The following is a 22,348-nucleotide window of genomic DNA, read 5'->3' on the forward strand; positions in this document are numbered from 1 at the left end:
GCTACACTCTGGGCAAGACAGAATACAGGGGTGAAAGTCAATTCATTAACCACAATGTTTTTTAAGAGAATATATCTTTGGTGACCAAGTAACCCAACCAGTTTCTAGGGTCCAAAATGTACCTTCTTGGATGTTTGACTATTGTGAACCTGGCTTTTTGGTGCTGTTTTTGTTCTTCAATGTAGTTTGAGTGTAATGGTCACATTGCTCTTGGCGGGGAGTGGTGCCGAGCAGGGGTTGAACAGGAAATCGATGCAATTTGAAGGTGAAGCTTGGAGGAGAGCAGATCATGAGGTCCGCCAGGGTCGGTTCGACAGTCAGTTCGAAAAAAACTCGTGATTGGAAGTGCTGCTCTACATGATTAGTTTGCTGAAGTACTTGAGGGACTGAGGATCGTGAGGACCACCAGGGTTGGATGCGCAGTTCGGTTTGATGCGGTGTCCGATGGTCTGAGCTCGTTGATCCACCAGGGTCAGTTCGACTGGTGATGAAAATCGGTAACGAAGATGCTGGCACTCCAAGTGCTGGTTCGAAGGTGGCAGAGGCAACAAAGAGCTTGTAGTTCAATTCAAGACAACTGGGTGCAGTGCCAAACAGGTTTGAACATGCAGATCAGTAGTTCAAAGAGTGGGTGAGTGCCAGAGGCATCAACAGAGGAACGACCATGAGTAATGCAGGAATCCTGGTTATCTTGACTCTCAGATCCTGTGGGTCCCTCTCAGGGCTCTCAAGGGCAAGTCTTGTCCTTGTTCTCGGGCTCCCAATGTGACGGAGCCTGGCACACGCTTCCATGAGTCCGTCACCATGATGAGGGCTTGGGCAGCAGCTTGAGTGGAAAAGATGCAGGTCTTGTTCCAGTGGCAGGATCACGGCCAGTGTGCCCTCGGGATAGGTCTGGAAGAGAGCTCACCTCTGCCTTGGACACTCAGTCTTCACCTCACTGGTGGAGGGCTTTGGAAAGTCAACTCTCCCAACAAAGATCCAACGAAATTCTTTCGCAGATGTTTCTTCCAGAGTGAATCAAAGAAGGAGTCTTTTAAAGGAAAATGTCTACAGGTCATTCGACAAAAGCAAGCCTGCTCTAGGGGTCCAATCCCTGACCTTGGAATGCGAGGCTATGCCTTCATACATCACACCCAAAGTACTTTGCACTTTGCACTACAGGAATTGGAGGGGCCAGAAGGAAAGATAGAGGCAGTGTGAAAAAAGATGTTGGAATCCTCCTCCAGCTCTAAGGAGCTCCCTCTGTCTACACTAACCCTTGCCCTTCCCTTCTCAATAGAATCTAAGGCCCTTTGGTAGGCTACTCCTTTTGTGAATGTGTGTGCCCTTTGATTCCTGTCCCCAGGACAGATTTCTGTGCAGTGTTAGTCTATCTCGGGTGGTTGTTACCTGCCCTCACAAAGGAACAAAGCGAGGCAACTACCAGGGTTACAGCCTGGCTGGGGGTTAAACACATCTTTCAAAGCTGAACTGAGCTCATAGGGCTGACACATGCATGATACCAATTTGTTGTGGCTATTAATAATTATGAGAAATACCATCTACTATATCCTAACTCAGGTATGGCTTATATTTAAATTTTAATGTGCCACCAGGAGAGTATACTAATAACTATGGGGGTTTGCATTAGAGGTGCATATCTTAAATGCAGCCCTGCACTTCAGAGACTTGGCTGTCACTGCAGCTGTCAAATGGGCACCTTTGATGTATGAACCTGCTTTGTGCCACAGGAGAAGTGGCACTGCAGATCAGGCTACTGATCTAATGGGACACAGATGTACACTATACTTTTGGCATGGAGCATGGGACATATGAAAGAGGGATCTGATTAGCATAATTGCCTTACTGAGATGATTTACCCGTATCATTTTGTTACTGTTTTACAATTCAAAAAGACCAGCCTTTGTAGATGGCAATCTATCACAGCTATCACCGACGAATAGCAGGCTAATAGCAGATTACTTCAAGAATTTAGCTTATCCCACAAGCAATTACTACTCGTTCTGACACCCAAATAGGCGTACATCTATATCTTTTTAATCTCAACGGGATCATTACTTCCAATATTTATACTAAGTTTATGTGTTCTCCTTTTTATTGAGAAAACATTAATTTAGTTTTTAACTGGTTAATTTCCATTCCCTTCTGATTGCAATCCTTGTTAATCCTCAATAACTGTTTCTTCATTCCTTCCAGGGTTTTAGATAGTAAAAATGCACCATCTGTGAACAAAAGAATTGGTATTTTATCTGTGCCTAAGACAGGAAGAACAGTAAATTCAGATAGACCATATTCAATAAGGTAATTAATAAACAAATAAAAGCGACGGGTCAAGGACACAACCTTGGCTGGCTTCATTTTCTATCTTCAGAAGAGGTGTGAGGTCTCCAGCTACCCTCCACCTTACCGCTGCTGCATTATCATTACATAAGGCAACACATCTCTCAAAAGGGGATGTGGCATTTCCAGCTCAATCAAGGTTATCCATAATGCTATTCTTAGGACCCAATCGAAAGTTGCCTTTATGCCTATAAATATGGCATATAATTCAAGCTTTTTTATTTACATGTATTTAAGTATACAAAGATGAAACCAAAAACACTGATCGATCATATGAATCCTTGTGTGAATGCCTGCTTGGTGGTGCCCTATTATATTATTTTTCATGCATTTACTTAGTCTCTTATATTGAACTTTAGCATAGAATTGTCCTACTCCATCTAATAGTGAAATTAGTCTATAATTAACCGGGGCAGCCCAGTTTTCTTTTTTAAGCAGGGCCACAATGTATGCCTTCGTCCATGAAGGTACTTGAAGGAGCTTAAATAACAGTTGGAACCAATATTATCAATAATCAAATACATGTTTTGCAAGTTTGACATTCCATTTACTCCTGATGTGCAATAATTAAGCAATATAACCCGACCGACTCAGGTAATGCCCCGGGGCCCATAGGTAAGGACCCTTGCTATAAGTACCCCGGCCCGCAAAAAGTGCGAGACCGGGGCACTAAAAGCTTTTTTTGGTCCCGAAACGCTGTGGGAGAAAAAAAAAAAAGAAAATGGCTGCCGTTTTCCCTTTCCATGGCGGCCATCAAGAGCGGATGTGCCAGCGCGTCCGCTCCCGAAAAAGGATCAAAAAGAAGGTAAGTAGGGTTGGGAGGGCGGGAGAGGGATGGGGGAGAAAAAAAAAACAAAACCTACCTGTGTTCCCGGCGAGGGACGAGGGAAGCCTCCAGCCGTGTGGAGGCGTGGAGCGGGGGTGGCCCCGCTCCAAGTCTCCACACGGCTGGAAGCTTCCCTCGTCCCCTGCCGGGGACGCAGGAACAAGAAGGTAAGTTGGTGGGGGCGGTTGGAGGGAAGGGAATAAAAAAAAATAAAAAGACTTACCTGAGTCCCCGGCGGGGGGGCGAAGGCAGCCTCTCAGCTGCGGGGAGGCGTGGAGCGGGGGTGGCCCCGCTCCGAGTCTCCACACAGCTGGAGGCTTCCCTCGTCCCCCGCTGGGGATGCAGGAACAAGAAGGTAAGTTGGGGGGGTGGTGGGAGGGAAGGGAATAAAAGAAAAGACGTACCTGAGTCCCTGGCAGGGGGCGAAGGCAGCCTCTCAGCCGCGGGGAGGCTCGGAGCGGGGATGGCCCCGCTTCGAGCCTCCTCATTGGCTGAGGGGCTGCCACGCCCCCCCGCCGGGGACAAAGGCCTTGGAATCCCGACAGAGGGATTCCCGGCCGGGTAAGGACCCGGCGAGAGCCAATCAGAATGCGTGTTGCATTCGGCTTGACTCTCGCCGGGTACTAGTAAACATTAATCATGTAAATATTAAACCTAACATGAATACGAATAATGAAGTATTGGCTGTCTGGGTATCCTGTACTAACATCTTCAAGCTTTGCGTTAATATCAGAATTCAGCCAACACTTGGTCTTCCTACCTTTTCCTCTATTCCTGGGATATTGCAAGAGGAAGACCCGTGAATGCTAATGTGTGAAGTAGCTCAAGGTTTCTGAAAACAAATGGTCCTATGCGTTCTTAAAAAATAATACCAAATTAGATAACTTACATTTTTCTTTAGACCCACAATGTTCCAAGATGATAGTGTTATGCCATTATGCTTATCTATCACACCAGATCATCGTTCTCTTGGAGGTTTATCAGCATGTGCTACTTGCACTTTGTCTTGTCCATTTATTCCCTCCATATCTCCCTCTTGTTCATCTGACTCAGTCCCACATGTCTTATTCAGTCTGTCTCTGTCAGTCCCAAGCCTCCAGCAACTAGCTCCCCTGTCATCTTTTAATCAGTGTCTACTCTCCGTCTTTTGAATTCTCCCTAGATTACTGATTTGTTCAATAGACAGTGGAGGGGATGCTCTGAGCTCAATTGATGATCCCAATGGCAGATATGTCCCCTATTCTTTGACCAACAGGATGGATGCCAAAAACACATTGGATAATTCAATCCAAATATGATCGGAGTGGGTGTCAGCTAATGAAGGAAAATGTTTACAGTTAATAATATCACGCCTAATCAATGCATAACACCTTCTCTTATATCAAATGGATACATTTATTCTTCTGTGTATCACCCACCTTTCATAACCCTTTTGCAAATTGTGGGACATTTACCACATAAATAACATTTTTGTCTGAAGTATTTGTGAGCAATGATTTTGGCATAATTATAAATATCTCTTTCATTGCCTACACATTTCTTTTTTTGTTAACCCCTTTAAATGAGGCAGTCGTTTATAGTGTGTGTGTTTATCAATCACATCATTAACTAATGGAACCTAGGTTCATTTGGATACTTCTGACCATTAGGGGGTACAGCATATTTAGAATACTTGTTATTTGATTTGCTAAGTATGTCACCTGTATTGCTGTTGTGATGGTGATCTCTATGTCCTAGCTGCTCAGTTTGTGAATCACTACATGCTGGCACAACCTGTCCGCCAACCATTTCTTAATATTTTCTTTCTCACCCTTGAGCGAACACATATCTTCACCTACTGATTTAATTGCATTTCTTAGCTTTTCCACCTCCATTTGTGTTTCCATACAATGCTGATAATGACCATTTGTGGATTCTAACTTTCTAACCATCCTACTTTCCATTGAGTTAGTATCTATAACAAGAACAGCTACAGCCAGCTGGATCTCCATCAGGATAATATCCTCCTCAACAGCTTTTCTGTCAAATCTGACAGAATTTCAAGATCAACACTGCCACCATCTATTATACTGTCATTCTTTTTATCATAAACCCAGTGCTTCGACCCTATTAGTTACAGGGATGCTGTATATGCCCTCGGCCTTTTCAGGCATCTCAATAGGGATATTACATTTCTTACCACCAACCTGGTCTCCTGTTCTTGATATCTCATATTCTGCAAACAGGTCTTTTGGATCCCCTACAATACGGCTCCTGCTGTATTTGTTTACCATAAAATCAGCTATGTTTGTTCATCTTGAACCAGAGTTTTAAAAAACTTAATAGTAATTTGAACACAATTCTTTGGTGGTACCTCTATAATAGATGGTACTTCTTCCACTAGACAATTGGAAGGGTGACTTTTATATAAAGATGAATTTTGGTTTTCTGTGCCCTTATTACCATTATCAAGCAATACCAGTCATGACTCAATTTCCTTTATAAAAGCAATTGCCTCCTCAATCGGAGTCAAACTATGGATGATCACTTCATAGCGTTTAAAGGGGAAAGTTGTCTACAGGCCTTTCTTTTTCCCCTTTTAAAATAGTATATTATAAAATATTATGAAAATTTGTTTAAAAAAAAGAATAATGCAATCATTAAGCAGAATCCAAGAATCATAAAATGTCATATTTCATTACCATTCATTAAAAAACAATAAACCTGACTATAAACAATGACTCAGAAGACCAACACACAATTCATATGTCGATCTCAATGTAGGTACAAATAATATGCAATACATCACTTACAAACTTATATTTGATCACACATGCCCCTATACTAAATAATGAACAAAATAAAATTCATTTGAACTGAATTTTATTACAATAACCAAGCGTGATCAAGGGTATAGGCAGTTCTGACACCCAGAGTGCTTCCAAGATGGCAATCCCCCAGTTGCAGCTCTTAATATGCTTGAGCCGCCTGTATATCCATAGATGAAACTCTAAAGCTCGCCAAGCTTGCCAGCCCCTGGTTGAATACGAGGAAGTCGGTTTATTCCATCCCATTAAAATCAATCTATTTAATCTATTCCCCCTTTAAAGGTTAAAGTTCAGCAGTTCAGTTGGAATGATTATGCAAAAATGTATCCATTAAAATCAGCTTCCCATTTCAAGTCTCATCTCATCTCCATTCTGAGCGCGCACCACAGTGTTATATGCTTCAGCAAGAACGCTGTGCAACCAGACATAGTTAATTCAAAATTGTGACAAGACTAATCCTCCACAAACCACGAGGCATCCTCCAAACGGAATTTAGCAGCGGCTTCTTACTTGTTGCTCTGCAGTATACCAATAGTGTATGGGGGTGGGAAGACGATTAGACATGGCCAGACACAGACTGCCCAGAATGCCTGCTCACAGCTCACTTCCTCTGCTCCACTACACTCCTGCTGGAGCCTGGGGCCTATTGATAAGTGAACACAGATGCTCCTATGAGGCTGCCCAGAATGCCTGCTCACTGGTGCTGATCATGCTCCACTCCAATTAGTCCTTTTCTTTGCAAGAAAATATACTAAGGACCTTGGGTTGATAACTTATTTCCGCAAGCTACCTCTGGCTCAGGTACCACCACAACCATCAGCAAAGGTGCCTAACAGCCCAATTGCTTTCAACTTAGCGCACACCTAGGCACCTGAGATATGATTTAGGCCTGCACACATAAGTTAGGAAGGCTCCTCCTACTCCTTCCCTGTTGCTCAATACAGCCCAAAAGCGCACGACTGTTATGCATAAATTATGATATAAGGGTGAAGGATATAGTTAATAGTGGCAAATGGAAGGACAACTGAGGGGTGGCCAACCCGAAATGAGGCAGTGGTAAGTGACATAGACAACAATACCTGTGGCAATTAGCAGAGAATGGCAGCTATAACAGCAGCAGCTGTCACACAGTGGCTATGCTGCCAAAAAGCCCTGTGTGGTTTGCCCCCTTACTCTCCCATAAACTTTACCTCACTTCAGCGTTTTTAGCGCCCCACAGGCACTGGCAGGGATTCCAGGCAAGATTGCAGGCAACCCGGCTAGAGGCCACTTACATCGACACCCCTGCCACCTCCTCCTCACTCCACTCTTTTCCCAGATACTGGGCATCAAGCTTGCTGCCACTCAACCAGTCGCCTCTAACATAACCACTACCAGCTTCCAACAACTGAGGAGTGGTGATTGCTGATAGCACTCTGAGGAAAAGACCCTCACATGTTTGCCACCTTCTAGCCCCCCTGCATAGCGGAGCCGCTTCCGACAGTACCGTGGGGCACGTTATTTGAATATATTCGGACACTGTTTTACACCTGTCCTGATTCTCACTTTATGGCTTGACAATGGTCATAGTGACTGCAGCAACCGCAATGTGGTCAGGGTGAGCTCGTTCTGCTTGCACAGCGCTACCTTGGCTTCTAAAAAGAAAAGGTGCTACACCATGACACCCCATGAGGTGTCATTAGGGAGGGACTAAAGAAGCTGTCATTGCTGCTATGTTGAAAGTTTGATATGCAGTCCCTTCAAAAGCGCACCATAGGTAGCCCACAATATGTCAGTCTGGTGTAAAGAATGTAGCATAAAGCACCAGTAGTGCAAACGTCACGTTTCCAAGTACAGTATAGGCATTCTTTCTTAAACATGTTGTCATATCTCTTTTTGACAGAGAGTTCTACGCAGGATCTGGAGGCTCTGACACATTTTCGGTGATATAGAAATGTGTGGATTTGTTGCTGGGTGTGTTCAGTACATGTGAAGGCTGCGGTGCTCCTTCTGCACTCAGATTAGGAGGCTGTACACCCTGATAGTACAGCACCTCCCAACCACCATCAAACCACCATCAAAAGAGTAGAGGAAGGTGTTGCTGGGGGAACAACATTATTTTGCGTCCCATTCGCTGGTCATCAGAGTCGGCCATCAATGTTTCAGGACTGGATCACTCTCATAGCAGGACTCTGATGCAAGGACTTTTGACAGGTTCATGGCCTAGGAGCCTCTTATTCTTTAAAAAATAGTTTCTAATTGATTTGTTACTTGCGTACTACTCAGAATTGTGTTATAAGATGCCATGTGAGTCACTTCATGGTTTCTGTGTCCCATGATCACCGCCACTGGAAGGGGTTTAGCAGTAGCGTGTGCCTTCCTGTCTGCAGGAGCAGTGAATTGTGATAATACCATGAGATCTGAAACTAGCTTGACTCCCAGAATTAGAACTTCTAGTCCTGTACACATCATGGAGGAACTGCTATCGTGATCATTATAACGAGCTCCTGATGTTGGCATATGGTCAGTGGTCACAGCACTACCATGAGGGTTTTTATCACTCAACTTTAAGGGACTCTTATTTTACTTATGTTTGTTATTTCATGGTCAACCATATCAAAACTGTTATTCAGTGTAGGTTTACTTGAGAGTAATTGCTGCAGAGATCTTTAAAGTAAGCTATTGATAGCAACATGAATTTCCTGCAATGGTAAATTGCTTTTTCATTTGATTCCTTGCAGCATGCCAAACCTGCAAGATTTTCTTATTTTTTGTTTTTAGTAAATCAGTTACATCGTTAAGGAAATTTGAAATTTCAGAAGTACACCCAACAAGGGTAAATCTGCTTTAATTTTTCCATGATTAAAATCCTCAAAGCAATGCAACTTAGTTTACTGCTACAACCAGTCAAATGACCTCTATCACCATCAACAGGGTGCCTTGATGGTGAGTACACATTTGAGATCAAGAACGAATGATATCAAAAAATAAAAATGCAAAAAGGGTATCATACAAAAATGTCGCCCTCATTTGTGCGCCCCCACAGTCACTGCGACTTTGGAAGCACACAAAATGAGGGTGACATTTACTGCGCCCAAGCAGAGCGGGGTGTTGCGGGTGTGTGTCTCCCGCTCTTCCTGGGTGCAGTAATGGGGGTTTGGGGTGGTGGGGGTGTCCCCTGCTTACCATTTCGGAAAGCAGGGGACACTTAAAAAAAAGAAAAAGAAATAAAAAGCACGCTGCGGCGTAAGCTCCAACCCACGTTAGTGGAAAGATATGACACCGCAGGGATCATAGAGTGCGGGCAGCACATGCAGAAGTGTGCTTTCCTAAAGGTAAGTGGGGTGGGGGTTGGGAGGGGTAATGCAGGCCAGGGGAAGCGGGCACAGTGATCCATATGATCACTGCACCGCGCCGTAACTGCCATTAGCATTTTCGGTGTCGCAGTTGCAGGCGGCGCAGTGATCACATAGATCCCAAAAAAGAAGACCGAAAGAAAAATAAATATCAGTCTTAGTTGAGGTTTGGTATATAGCAAAGCATCCTTCCATGCAGTTGGTCAATCCCCCTGTACTCAATTAATCTTCCTTAGCCTCTACATCCTATATGACCATTGGAAGCCATAGGCCCACCCACTCTGACAGATTCACCTTCATTTTAGCTGTTGTCACATTTCCTAACTGTTAGTGCTTCTTCCCTCCACAAGTCCATTGCTGAATTGCCCCTGTTCAATAAAAATTCATTGTAGTGTATCTTTCCGATTTATCTAATAGAACTTTAGATTGTCCATCTCTCACACTGTCTCTTCAAGTTCAGATTTTTGTTCAACAGATGTCTACCTATCCATTCAACTAGTTTAGGTCATGCAATCTATATCACTTACAAAATACATTTAGGCATTTAGGATAGCTGTGATTAACAGGATCTTCATTGCACGTGTGTAACAAAGGTTCTTGCATACTTTCTCAGGTTGGCACAGTACAGGTTTCCCAGAACAGGCGCACTCACACTGAAAACGAGCGGCGCTCATCTTACAAACCCTACACATACTCCATTCTGAGACCTCTATTCATTCATAATATTTATATTTGTTCTGAGTCATCTATTTCATATCACATTCCATCATTTGAAAAATCTGATCTTCCTCGGAGGATGCCTGATATGATTTCCTGTGCATCCTTGATGGTCAGTCCACACCCCCTCTTCATGCACGCTGCACCCTCATGCATTTGTTCCACAGTCACATTTCACCATTAAGATCTCTATGTCTATATCAGTTCATGTATTTATTCAGTAACAATTACTTTATTACTTAAAACAGGGTGGAAAGATCAAGAGAACCCCCTACTCCTCCACCCCCCCACACTACTCATTGCTGTCACATTCCTGCCCCCCTAGATCCCTAGTTTATTTTCCTTCCTTTTACCAGAAATTACAGCTCGGTTATCTGTTTGTGAATTAATTTACATTCATGATTGTGTGTGATATCCATTTTATGAAATAAAACATTAAAATGTGGTTGACAGCTAAGCACTAGCTCAGATGCCATACACATATAAGAATTGCATAACCACTGAAATACATAGCAACGTAGCATGATTAATTGCTATGTAAAACATTGTTAGGTAGAAAACTGTGCTCACCTTTCAACCATCCATTGGTCATTTTACCTCTATCTGAAAGTTGGGGCCTGATTTAACATGGGAAAGTCCTATTGAACATTTTTTTATGAATCGGGTGCTAAGTCTTTTGCAGTTTGGAGAATCTTTAAGGTCTTGGGCCACAAAGGGTCTTTGCAATTATCCTGCCAATGTAGCTTGAATAGATAAAGAACATTCAGATGTTCTACTAATGTGTACGATATACAAAGCAGAAAGAGAAAATTGACTTATGCCAGTGCTGAAATCCTTTGATATAATAGAGGTGACAAATGCCTTATTGTCCATTAAATACGAGGTGCATAGCAATACTTGGTGCAATTCACCTTAGCAAAAAGCTTTTTTTTTTTTTTAATGGAGATTAGGTGTGAATCATCTCATACATCTTGGGGTGAGTGTTGTATCACAATGGTACCACACACGTTTCATTATATACTTAACGAAATGTAATTAAGTAACTGAATTATACTACCATGTATAATGATGTATTTCTGAATATGTGCAACTTTTGTATGATGTTTAAAAGTAAAATACAAGGGGTGGTGGGGGGGTTTCGGGGTTGGAGGGGATCCTGGGAGTCCCTCTGCCAGAAATTAGTGCTGGTTACGAAAGACTTACCCAGAGTCTTTAGCTCACTATCTTTCACAGAGGAGAAATATCCAAAGCATATCAGTCTTTGTCCTGCCCAGGGGCAGTCCAGCACCAAAAAACTAGGCAATTCTCCTCTGAACAAGAGTACCAACAACAACCCCAGACAAGTGTTTCGGTCTGGTTGGAACTCATCAGTAGAGTGGAGCTGTGCCTCTCTCAGAATAGTGAGCAATGGGTCCATGTCTGGATTCCCCTAGTAACCTAGGGTGTGACCCAGAGTTATTTAAATATGCAAAAAACAAGGGGCGTCCTGGGAGTCCCTCTGCTGGAAATGAGTCCCGGTTACGAAAGACCTACCGAGAGTCTTTAGCTCACTATCTTTCACAAAGGAGAAATATCTAAAACATATCAGTCTTTGTCCTGCCCTAGGGCCGCCCAGCACCGAAATGCTAAGCAATTCTCCTCTGAACAAGAGTACCAGCAGAAACCCCAGACACGTGTTTCTGTCTGGTTGGACTTCATCAGTAGGGTGGAGCTGTGCCTCTCTAAGAATTGTGAGCAAGGGGTTCACACAAGGACTGATATGCTTTGGATATTTCTCCTCTCTGAAAGATAGTGAGCTGAAGAATCTGGGTAAGGCTCTCGCAACCAGGACTAATGTCTGGAAGAGAGACTCCCAGGACCCCCCTTGTTTTTTGATTTTTAAAAGTATCCATAGCTACATGAATAAACTAAATTGATGCTTTGAGTGGCATAACCACTGCTTGTTCTTTGTACACATATGCAGATACTTTGAACTCTAACATAGCATTCACTGGCTCTCTTATTAGACCTCAGATTGGAGCAGGATACCTGGTCTCACAGTGCCATGTTTAACCCTGTATTGCCAAATATAAATAGGTTTTTCATTTCAGTAAAATCCGATATATGCCACCCAAAAATAATTTTCCCTTTCGGAAAATGTTAGAAAATGTCCGCAAGATGGCTGCATTGACCTTGCTACAAATGAATTCCTTTATTCAAGTTAACATTAACATTAACACCTCGATCCCCTAGGCTGTGTGCGTGCTATATAAATGCAAATAAAAAAATAAAAAAGCAAGGTCAGCACTGTAATCTTGCGGACATTTTCAGACACCTGAACATGATCTATAGTTCAATAAGCCATGTGATATGTTGCCCTTAATCATTATTGTATTATATATTGCTGTGTATTGTATTGTTTAAAAAGTAGCACTTTGGAGTTCATAATTGGATTTCGAAGCTACAAGGCTAAAACAATTCAGTTAGTGACTTGTCAAAGAAGATCTGAAGGGGCTACTTGATCAAACGGCGCCTTGTATTCCATAATTCCTGCATGAAACACTAGTCCATGCAGTTCTTTTGGCGAAATGGACCAAGGAAAGGTCTCTTCCATTCCACTATTTCAAAGTGTTCAGTGAAATTTGATTGTACAGTTCAATTAAAGAATAGTAGGGTAATGTCTGTGATTTGGAATCCCTAATTCCCATTACATTAAATATCCAGCTCTTTTTATAGTTCCATAATCTATTAAAACATGCAAAGTTTACATTTTCACCAATGACTCAATTGTAATCTGTATGATCGGCATATTAGGTTCCCACAAGTATTTGTTTTCTTTTCTTTTAGAGATTGCTTGGGTCTTTGTTCTGCATGCAGCTGTGAAAATGAATGTATGGATAAAGCTGCCTCTGTCCCTCATGCACATTCCCCGTCCTCTCTTGAACACCACTATTTATATTATCTTTGTGTCGCACATGTTTTAAGGTTACTGCAAAATGAATTCAGGCTACTACCTTATTACATGTGAGGCAACTGGAGGCCATCAAGTCCTTATTGATTAGTTTACTTTTCTTTTTCCATTGTAAATTCGTGACTGCTGTGCCACGAATGCCAAGTGATATCAATGGCTGCATCAGCATCATCTGTGATTTGTTTGTCTCAAATTAAGTATACATACTATGCACACAGCAATAAAGGTACATGTTTGTCTACACTGAAAAAGGCAGGTGTCCATGATGTGATTGATGGAATCAATGGGTGAACAAAGATGAAACCGATTTCGAAAAGTTTTGAAAATCCTGGGAAAACACCACCAGAATTGAAAAAACATAAACACTGGAAACACAAAACCCTAAATATAAATACTATATAGGTTTGTTTGCTCTACTTTGCTGCGCACATTATTTCTAGAGTATCCATACAAGTCTTTGGATAATACATATACAGGGGGGAGCCTCTTCCCTGTCACTTGTGCATTCCAAAAATGTCCAGTCGCCTGGCAATTGCAAGAGCCTTTTCTGCAAAGGTCACCACTGGCCCACAGTGAAGGAAAAGGAACAATACGATATGCTTACAGTATGCAAGTAGCAAATCCAGACACACCCACTCACAGATGGAATGCTGATAGATTCCAATTACACTAAAACATGTTGTTTCCTGGTTTCAGTGCATGTAACTTACAATGTTTTCTGATTTTTTTTTTGTCCGCAGTACCTACCGTACTCCACGGGTTCGTATTATTAATGGGTATATCACAGTGGAGCCACTGCCTCGAGGACACGAGCTAACCAGCTACAGTCAGACATCCAGAGCCAATAGCCCTGTGCGACCAAGGACTCTCCTTATTGGACTATTGACATTGGCTCTACAGATACGGATCATACAGCAGTAGAACTTTGAGGGGACATTGGACTGCCCCCGTCCATAAACACCTATTGACAAAGAGACACTGAATGACAAAGAGAACACTGTCGCCAGTTTTATCATTTGGACCATGACTTTTCCTGATTCTAGATTGTACACACTCGTGGCCTGCTTGAGACTCTCACCACAGGGGAAGATAACTTAAAGAAAACCATTATTATATTCTATTCTTGCAGAAGAAATTGTTCATGTAATCCCATAATCTTCTTGGGAGATGTAAAGCATTGTTGTAACATAGCTGTTATTTAGGAGTATGAAAATTGACTAAAATTACATTTTCTAAAATATATAAATATATATATATATGTATATATGTTTGTTTCCTGTTGCTGAGTTGCCTGATGCAGATTATTTTTCTTTTTCAACCACAGTACAAATCTGTGCTATACTAATAAATGTCAACATCAATAAATACAACGATTTAAAGAATGAATGATGCATAAAGAGGGATACATAAATTGTGTTTTCTAACCCAATGACAATATTTAATAAGTAACCTCTGGCACCTAATATGGCACTTTATGCTTTAGTAGTCTTTGGACTCATTGGTGTAACAATTTTTGTAACTGTTAGAGCCCCCACCACTCCCTTCATAAATATTATACAGCATTATGGCTCTATAATAAAACAAAAAACGAATGTTAAATTGTATTCACTCAAAGCGTTGCAATGACATAGGCAAAGGTATGTAAAAGGTAAAACATACCCTGCCTAGTAACCCTGCACAGAAATGTGTATTTGCCATGTTGGACGTAGAGGGATTTTTATAAATGTATTTCCGTACATTTAAAACTATTCCAAGGAAAATTTAAATAGTGATCTGACCTATGTGGTTCTTTATCTGTTACCATTTCTCACTTTCTCCCCCTCTCACTTTCTTTCTCTCTAACAACAGCAGCATTATGGTAGGTGTAAAGATTTTGAAAAAAACTTCCACCTAAAATGTTAAGGCAGAATAAGCCATTTCACACAAGTCACACACAGCACAGCCCCACTCAGTATCCGTCACTGAATAACAGTTACTCACCGTAGTGACTATTTGACTCCTAGTCCATAGTCCCCTTTTCTCTATACTTTTGGGGAAATTCCACCGGAATGACCCCAAAAGTATGGAGGAAAGGGGACAGGACGAAGGAGAAAGTTTATCTTGGACCCAGCATTGAGGGAGTGCAAGTTACCTCAAAAGCCAAGCTTTTTCTCCAGGAAAATATCTTTGTCTCGGGTTGCAAAATGCTATGTATACAATTGCACCGCGTTTTAGACAAACAGCTTTAATAGATGTTATACCCATATTACTGATTATCATTGCAAGATAGACTGCATCCTTGTGTTTGGAGCATGGACTCATGTTGAGAAAACACCAGCAAAGTTAAAGGGTTTGGGGGAGGGGTTTTAAGGCTTGAAACAAACACTTCCACCTGAAATGCGAAAGGAGAATTAGCCCAAGCACAGTGCTACCCAGTGCCCATCATTGGAACATTGGACGCTCACCTCGAGTCCAGAGCAGAGATGGGCAATGCATTGTGGGAAGCAAATCAGCTCAAATGCTAGCTCTGCTTTCAGGGATGCATTTTCATCATTGGATTCATCCCAGGACACTTTCAGCAGCACAGTAACTATTTCTATAATGGAGAGATGGTTTGCACCCAGACGCCAGCTCTCCCTACACTTCACATGATCCAACATCCCTGAGGCAGTTATAACTTGTTGGCCAATCACATTGTTTTTTCTAGCTCATCTCAGCAACATAGTTTCGTAAGCTATGGGGGAAGTGGGTCACATCTGGACAGAGCCCAGATGGTACAGTGGAAACATGTGAACTCTTGGGCAACACTGTGGATCTATCAAGCAAATCCACAAGTAGTTGAAAAGGATTAAAGCCAGGTCCGTCTTCATAGGCTACATGGAGAGTCGCAGATCCCTGAGAAGTACTGTATAACCCAAAAACAAAAGGACACTTCATACAAGGAGACCCAAGGTTTGAAACACTCAGCTCTGGACTGGGCCGATGGTGCACATGAGTATCTGCAGTTGCAGAACATTGTGACTTGCTTATTGATGGGCTGCACTAGCAGTTCTATACTGGAAGTAGGCTCTGCATCACTTCACCTGAATTCAGTGCCGTGTTTATATTTTTGTAGTTGGGTTAAAGATCAAGCTGGGAGTTGTTTTGAGGCGAGAACTGTTGAACTGTGGGGTCAGCTTTTACAGCCACATTGGCAGTGAAAACCTTTCAACTGACCTCCTTAAGACGACAGTTTTGGGCATTCTCATTGTGGCCAGCACCATCCTTACCTTTTGGGTCTCTTAATTCATGCATTTTTGCACCCCTCCCCTTACAAAGATCACTGTTGCCGTCCTCTTCTTTCTTTCCTAAGACGGGCTGCATGGAAGTCTTCCTCTTGGCCATTATTTCAGACCTACTATCTGCACACTGATCTCTTTGGAGTCAGGGTGTGTGAGTTTCCATTTTTTAAAGAGTTAATGAGGAATCATGAGCTATCGCTATTGATGACTGCCCCATCGCATGTGGATTTGGTGTGGCCAGGGGGAGATGCATAGTATTTGAGGAGACTGTCCCTATCCTTTGGTCCGATCATTCAGCCCAGCGGTTTGGCCTAGTCATGGGAGGAAAAGGGATGGGGGAAGTGAATGATGGACCACTTGTCCTTACCCGTAAAGCTAAAGACCTAGCCAAGATACCAGGCGATGAAGAGAGGGAGAGGTTGTCAAGTATCGACAATATGCTGCAGAGTGAGGAATATTTTAACATGGGCACTTCAATTCTGGAAGACATCTGCTCCAAATATGCCCCATTGAGACCCAGGGGTACCAGGGTCTCTAAACTCTGGTTCAGTCAGAATGTGGTCCCACTTCGGAAGCAGGTGCAGCAAACAGATAAGTTGTGGACAATAAGTAAGTTAGCCAACCACGCTGTTAAGGCCAAGACGGCGTTGAAGATTTATAAACTAGCCATCTTTGGGGCTAAAAGGGTCTTCCTTCACGATGAGAGTGACAGGACTGGCAACCAGCCAAGACAAGTTTTCTGGGTGGTTTCCAAATTCTGCAAGCCAAACTGCATCGCAGCATCCCTTGATTTGGCACAGACCAACATCTTTAACCTTTTTTTAAAAGAAAAGATAGAGGCAATACAGAAGAGCATTGTCGTAACTCTGGGGGAGGATGGGCCACCGGGTCTTCAGCCAGATGTTTTAGGATCTGTGGGCCACAAGACTGGGGGGAGAATTGAGTTTCAACTGGTGACAGAGGATCTGGTACATTCTCTCTTGTCGAAGCTTAAGCCAACTAATAACCTCATGTTTGCGTTGCCTGCCTGCACTGCCAGGCAGTTAACCCAAAATATAACTCCCTTTATGACCACCTTTGTGAATAAATCTATGGCACAGGGTCTAGTCCCTGAAGCACTAAAAAATGCTACAACGACACCACTACTAAAAAGCGAATTTGGATCCGGGCGTTTAAAAAAATGACCGGCTGGTTGCTGGTCTACTGTGGCCAGCTAAAGTTTTGGAGAAAGTAGTCACGTCCCAACTCCAAACCTTTGTGGAGAAGGAGGCATTGCTGGATGGGTTCCAATGAGAATTGTCCCTGAAGCATGGGACCGAGACACCTCTGCTGGCAGTACATGACGATTTGTTGGAGGTCGCGGATGGGGGCGGGCTACCACTTTTTTTGATGCTGGACCTATCCGCGGCCTTCAACACCATCGACGATGGAGTCATGCTAGACCGTCTAAGAAGGGTTGGTAAGGTCTCTGAACAGGCCATCAAATGGTTTGGGTCTTTTTTGGCAAACATACTTCAGCGGGTGACATTCAGGGGCTACACCTCTGAACCTATTGTACTGAGCTGTGGAGTTCCACAGGGATCTTCTTTGTCGCCATTGATATTTAACTTGTATATGCAACCATTCTTAAATATTGTGAAGTGTCATGTGAAGTGTCATGGGCTTTCTTACTTACTTTTGCATTTATACCATGCAGCCAGTTACCTGTGAGCTTAAGGGCACACATATAATAAGCCAGATGCATAGCCATGCAGATCAACAGTGGGCACATTTTATCCACGTGCCAAACGGTTGAGGTGCAGGCTCTCCAAGGTTTAACAGAATAGGAGAGTTTTCAGTTTCTTCTTGAACAAGATGGTCGATTTAATTTCTTTTATATCCAATGGAAGCCTGTTCCATGCCATTGGGGTGTCTATGCTGAATGCTCCCTTGAGAGTTTTACTGGTTTTACAGTGGCGTGTCTTTAGTTGGGATGCATTATTTGATCCAAGCTGCCTCTGGTTCTGCTTCTCAACAATGCATTCCTTCAGGTAAGATGGCATTAGGCCTAAAGAGCATTTATGAGTTATCAGAAGAGTTCTGAATTGGATTCTAGCTTTCACTGATAGCCAATGTAGACTACGCCTAACCTCCGAAACGTGGTCTCTCTATTTCAGGTTCCTAATCACCCTGACTGCACCATTTTGGATGAACTGAAAGCAGTTGTTCTTGGATTGGGCTAAGGAGGCTACAGCAGTAGTCGATTTTCGAGCCTATTATAGCTCTCGCTATCGTCTCTGCACTATCTTGCATGATAAATGGGCGGAGGTGTGCAAGTCATTTTACATAATAAATTGATGCAGAGACCAGACTGCTCACTTGTGTTTTCATATTGAAATTTTGGTCCAATGTTATGCCTGATGTTTTAACTTTTTTCTGTACGTCTACCTTGTGATTGGCTATGGTAAAACTGTTAAACATGGTGTATAGCTTTGCCAGTATATTTTCCATGCCGACCCGCAAGAGCTCGGTTTTTTCATTGAGAGCCAGGCCATTTTGTACCATCCAGGTGTGGATGAGGTCATATTCCTTATTAGTACAATTCGCATCCAAACTGTGTGATCCAGTTAGCGGAATAACACATTGCGTGTCATCAGCATAGTTTGTAAAAGTGATATTGTTTTGAGCCAAGAGGTCGAAAAAAGGAACCATAAAGATGTTATACAAGGTAGGCGAAACACATGCCCCCTGCGACACGCCAAATGTGACTGGTTTAGCTTCCGCTTCCCCATTGGCCACTCTGCATTGTCTCTCACTCAAGAAGGATACAATACACTGTGTCGCCTGGTCAGAAAACAGGGTGACATCTCTTAACCTGGTGGACAAGATGTCATGGTCCACCAGGTCAAAGGCCGCGGATAGATCCAAAATCATTAGAAGCGTTACCTGACCACTGTCCATTCTTTCAAGTAGTTTGGACTTCAGGTGAAGGAGAACTGTCTCGGTCCCAAGGCATTGCCTATATCCTGATTGGAACTTGTTGAAGATGGAATGGCTATTGAGATACAGTGAGATCTGATTATATGCCACCCTGTCCAAGATCTTGAGAAGGAAGCGTGTGTTAGTAATTGGCCCATAATTAGACAGGGTTACTGGACAGACAGTGTTCTTTTTTTAGAAGTGGTGTGATCCACGCTTGTTTAAGTCCTTGGGGGACATGTTTTTCCTCAAAGGAGGTATTCACAAATTTAGTGAGAGCCGGCAATATCATATATGGGCACGCTTTAATAATCATGGCTGAGCAGGGGTCCCCTTTGCAGCTGGTAGCTTTAAGTTACCTGATGACATTAGGTAATCGCTTTGTCTGTGGTGTCGGTGCGCTCTGTGTTTGACTGATTTTTTAGGGTAGCTTTTTTCGCCTTGATGCCTTTTTTGATGGATACCAGTTTATTTGACATTGCCTCTTGAATTGAGATGCACCAAGTCTCATTTTTCACCAGAGGTTTTTTATTAGGTCCACTGGGGGCTTCCTGTTAAATAGTTCTTTACTGTCTGAGGTAGTCCTTGCAATTCTGTTATTAAGAATTTCTTTTTTAGCTTGTATAATGCTGTTTTATAGATCCTGACTGATTTTTTGTCGAGTACTAGGTCTGATATATTTTGACTCTTCCTCCATGCATAGAAGAACCGAGAACCATTTATTGAGCTTGTGTCCCTCCCGGTAATACTTCCTCTTTACTGGGGATAGTGGCTCCGATATGTTATGAAATGCGTTGAGGAATGAGTTAGTCATCCCGTGCAGAGTCTCTAGTTGAAGAAACTCTGATGACAAGGGCGTAACCCATGTATTAAGGAATTCCTCTGTCAACTTCTTGTGGTTTTTGGCTAGCTTTAGGACCTTTCCATTATCAATTTTCTTTGAGAAGCATTTGTTGGTGATATAAAGTAAATACTAGAATGGTCTGACCAGGGGAAGGGTAGACACCATTGTGGGCCGCCAACCAATCCAAGGTGTGCCCTTTTATGTGGGTGGGAGTGCTAACTAAACCGCAAAATCCAAAGGAGCATAATGCAATCTCTAAGACTCCAGATGTGGCGTCTGCCTTATTCCCCAACCAGAGATTGAAATCCCCTAAGATTAAAAATTTTGTATTGGGTTTAAGCAATGGTAAAACCCAATTACAAAACTGGTTCGGGAAGTCCGGTGCCACAACAGGAGTTCTATAATAAGCAATAGATTCAGAGTAGTTTCTGGACTAATACCAATTTTGAATACTAGGAGTTCTGACCCTGTTATGTCATTAACTTTGGCTTCCCATATTGCAAGCTGTGTTCTGAATATGAGAGCGACTCCTCCACCCATGCCCTCCTTTCTGTCCATTCTCACGATGCTATAGCCCGTGGGAATGGCCACCTTTAAAGAGGGCTCGACTGCCTCATTGCTCCTGGTCTCTGTGAGCGCGCAAATTTCCTTATTGACTTTCTCGATATGAGTGGCCACCTCCATGGCGTGCTTAATCAGGGACCTGGTATTTAGCAGCAAAATCTTTAGGGTGCCTACTTAAATTGTGTAGGGCGCCTTGCTGTTGTTCTCTGCTATGGCCAAGCTGGGCTTCACCAAGTTACCATTCATACGCTGATGACACGCAAATCTATTTTAAGATCGAAAACATGGAGGATTCCTTCACCAAAGTCAACCAACATCTAGTAGACATTAACAAATGGATGGCCAATAATCAGCTGCAGTTTAATGCAGTAAAAACCGAGCTTATCCTGTTTGGTACCAGGCAGCGGGTTCTGACTGCTAAGGAATCCTTCACCCCTAGAATTCTCGGTGATGAGTTACATTATGCTACAAAAATTAAGAATTTTCACTGTGTGTGGCAGGAGAATTTGGGAAGTGAAGCACAGGTGGGGTCAAGGCAGTCTATTAATCATTGTGGATGCTCCAGAGTGTGCTACCATTTATACCCATGGAAGATCATGCGACTGTATTGGGGGCCATGACAAATACCCATTTGTACTACTGTAATAGTCTGTTGATGGGCATCCCGGCCAAGTAACTGTATTGACTGCAGAAGGCCCAAAATGCTTCGGTCAGACTGGTAGGCCGGCTTGGGAGAAGGGAACATGTCTCCCCCCTGCGCAGAACTTTTCATTGGCTGGCGGTGGAGGACCAGATCAAATTCAAAGTGCCTTGTTTAATTTTCAAGATCCTAAACGGGTTGGCCCCGGAGTACCTCAGCTTTAGAATGTGTCGCCATAACCCGTCAAGGCTGCTGCATTTAGGGGACCAACCGCTGCTGAGCATTCCGTGCACAGTGTGTGTTTCCAGAGGCGAGAGGAGGTTTGGGGTTTTTGGGTCCAGACTATGGAATGAGCTGCCTTTGGAGATTAGGGCCTGCCAGACATTGTTTCAGTTCCGGAAGGAGCTTAAAACATTCCTGTTTAAATAGAATTTGGCCAGTAAATGGGGGGTCCATTTACATCGTCAGCCATGCCTCTTTTTAGTGTCTTTTATCATCTGCGCCCTTATACAGTGAAGTCTGTCCAGAGCGCGGTATACATGTTCAAAATCAAATACCATCACTTACCACTAGACTGAGATTATGTTGCAATTCTTCCCAGTAATAACGAAGGTGGTGGAATAAGAAGAACTTTAAAGGACTGAGTTCTCCATTATGTTGGGCATCTAATTCTTCTGTGAAAATACTGGGGCGAGATTGCTGTAGGCAATAGCAGTACAATAGCAATGCTGATGTAAATATACAGATGTAGATGTAGAACTGAGGTACACATTATCTTGGGGTTACCTGGGGCTCAGAGCATTATAGCTTTGTAGTGACAGCATTCTAGCTCTTAATTGTTTAACTTCCCAACTGCCCTCTTTGGACCAGCCCCAAAAGCTTAAATAGAGCAATTCCAAACAGAATCAAGAGGCTCATTCCTACAAGAGAAAGCTAAAAAGATGCACTACCCAGTGAAGCACTGCATGAAATCCCCTTGCGGACCAACTCTGCTCACTAATCCATAAAACCAACCACCAGGCAGTGTCCCCGCTCCATTCTGTTTGCCTCTTCTGTCCCCCATCACACACAACAGTTTAAAACTCCAAGCTGTATCTCCCACCA

At 42.9% G+C, this 22,348-nt stretch overlaps 1 protein-coding gene across 2 annotated transcripts in view; it reads left to right on the forward strand.

The window, feature by feature from the left end:
* The window catches only part of LOC138510595 (metalloprotease TIKI1-like), a 367,802-nt gene extending 353,438 nt beyond the window's left edge, over positions 1 to 14,364 (forward strand). For both annotated transcript variants that reach the window (XM_069626362.1, XM_069626361.1), the window contains exon 7: positions 13,719 to 14,364. In XM_069626362.1, coding sequence (XP_069482463.1) covers positions 13,719 to 13,899 — 181 coding nt within the window. In that variant the 3' untranslated portion in view covers positions 13,900 to 14,364. The remainder of the gene's footprint in view (positions 1 to 13,718) is intronic.
* Positions 14,365 to 22,348: the final 7,984 nt, after the last annotated feature.

Source organism: Ambystoma mexicanum, chromosome 6p (assembly GCF_040938575.1).
Source record: "Ambystoma mexicanum isolate Mex_15411 chromosome 6p, UKY_AmexF1_1, whole genome shotgun sequence".
NCBI lineage: Eukaryota > Metazoa > Chordata > Amphibia > Caudata > Ambystomatidae > Ambystoma > Ambystoma mexicanum.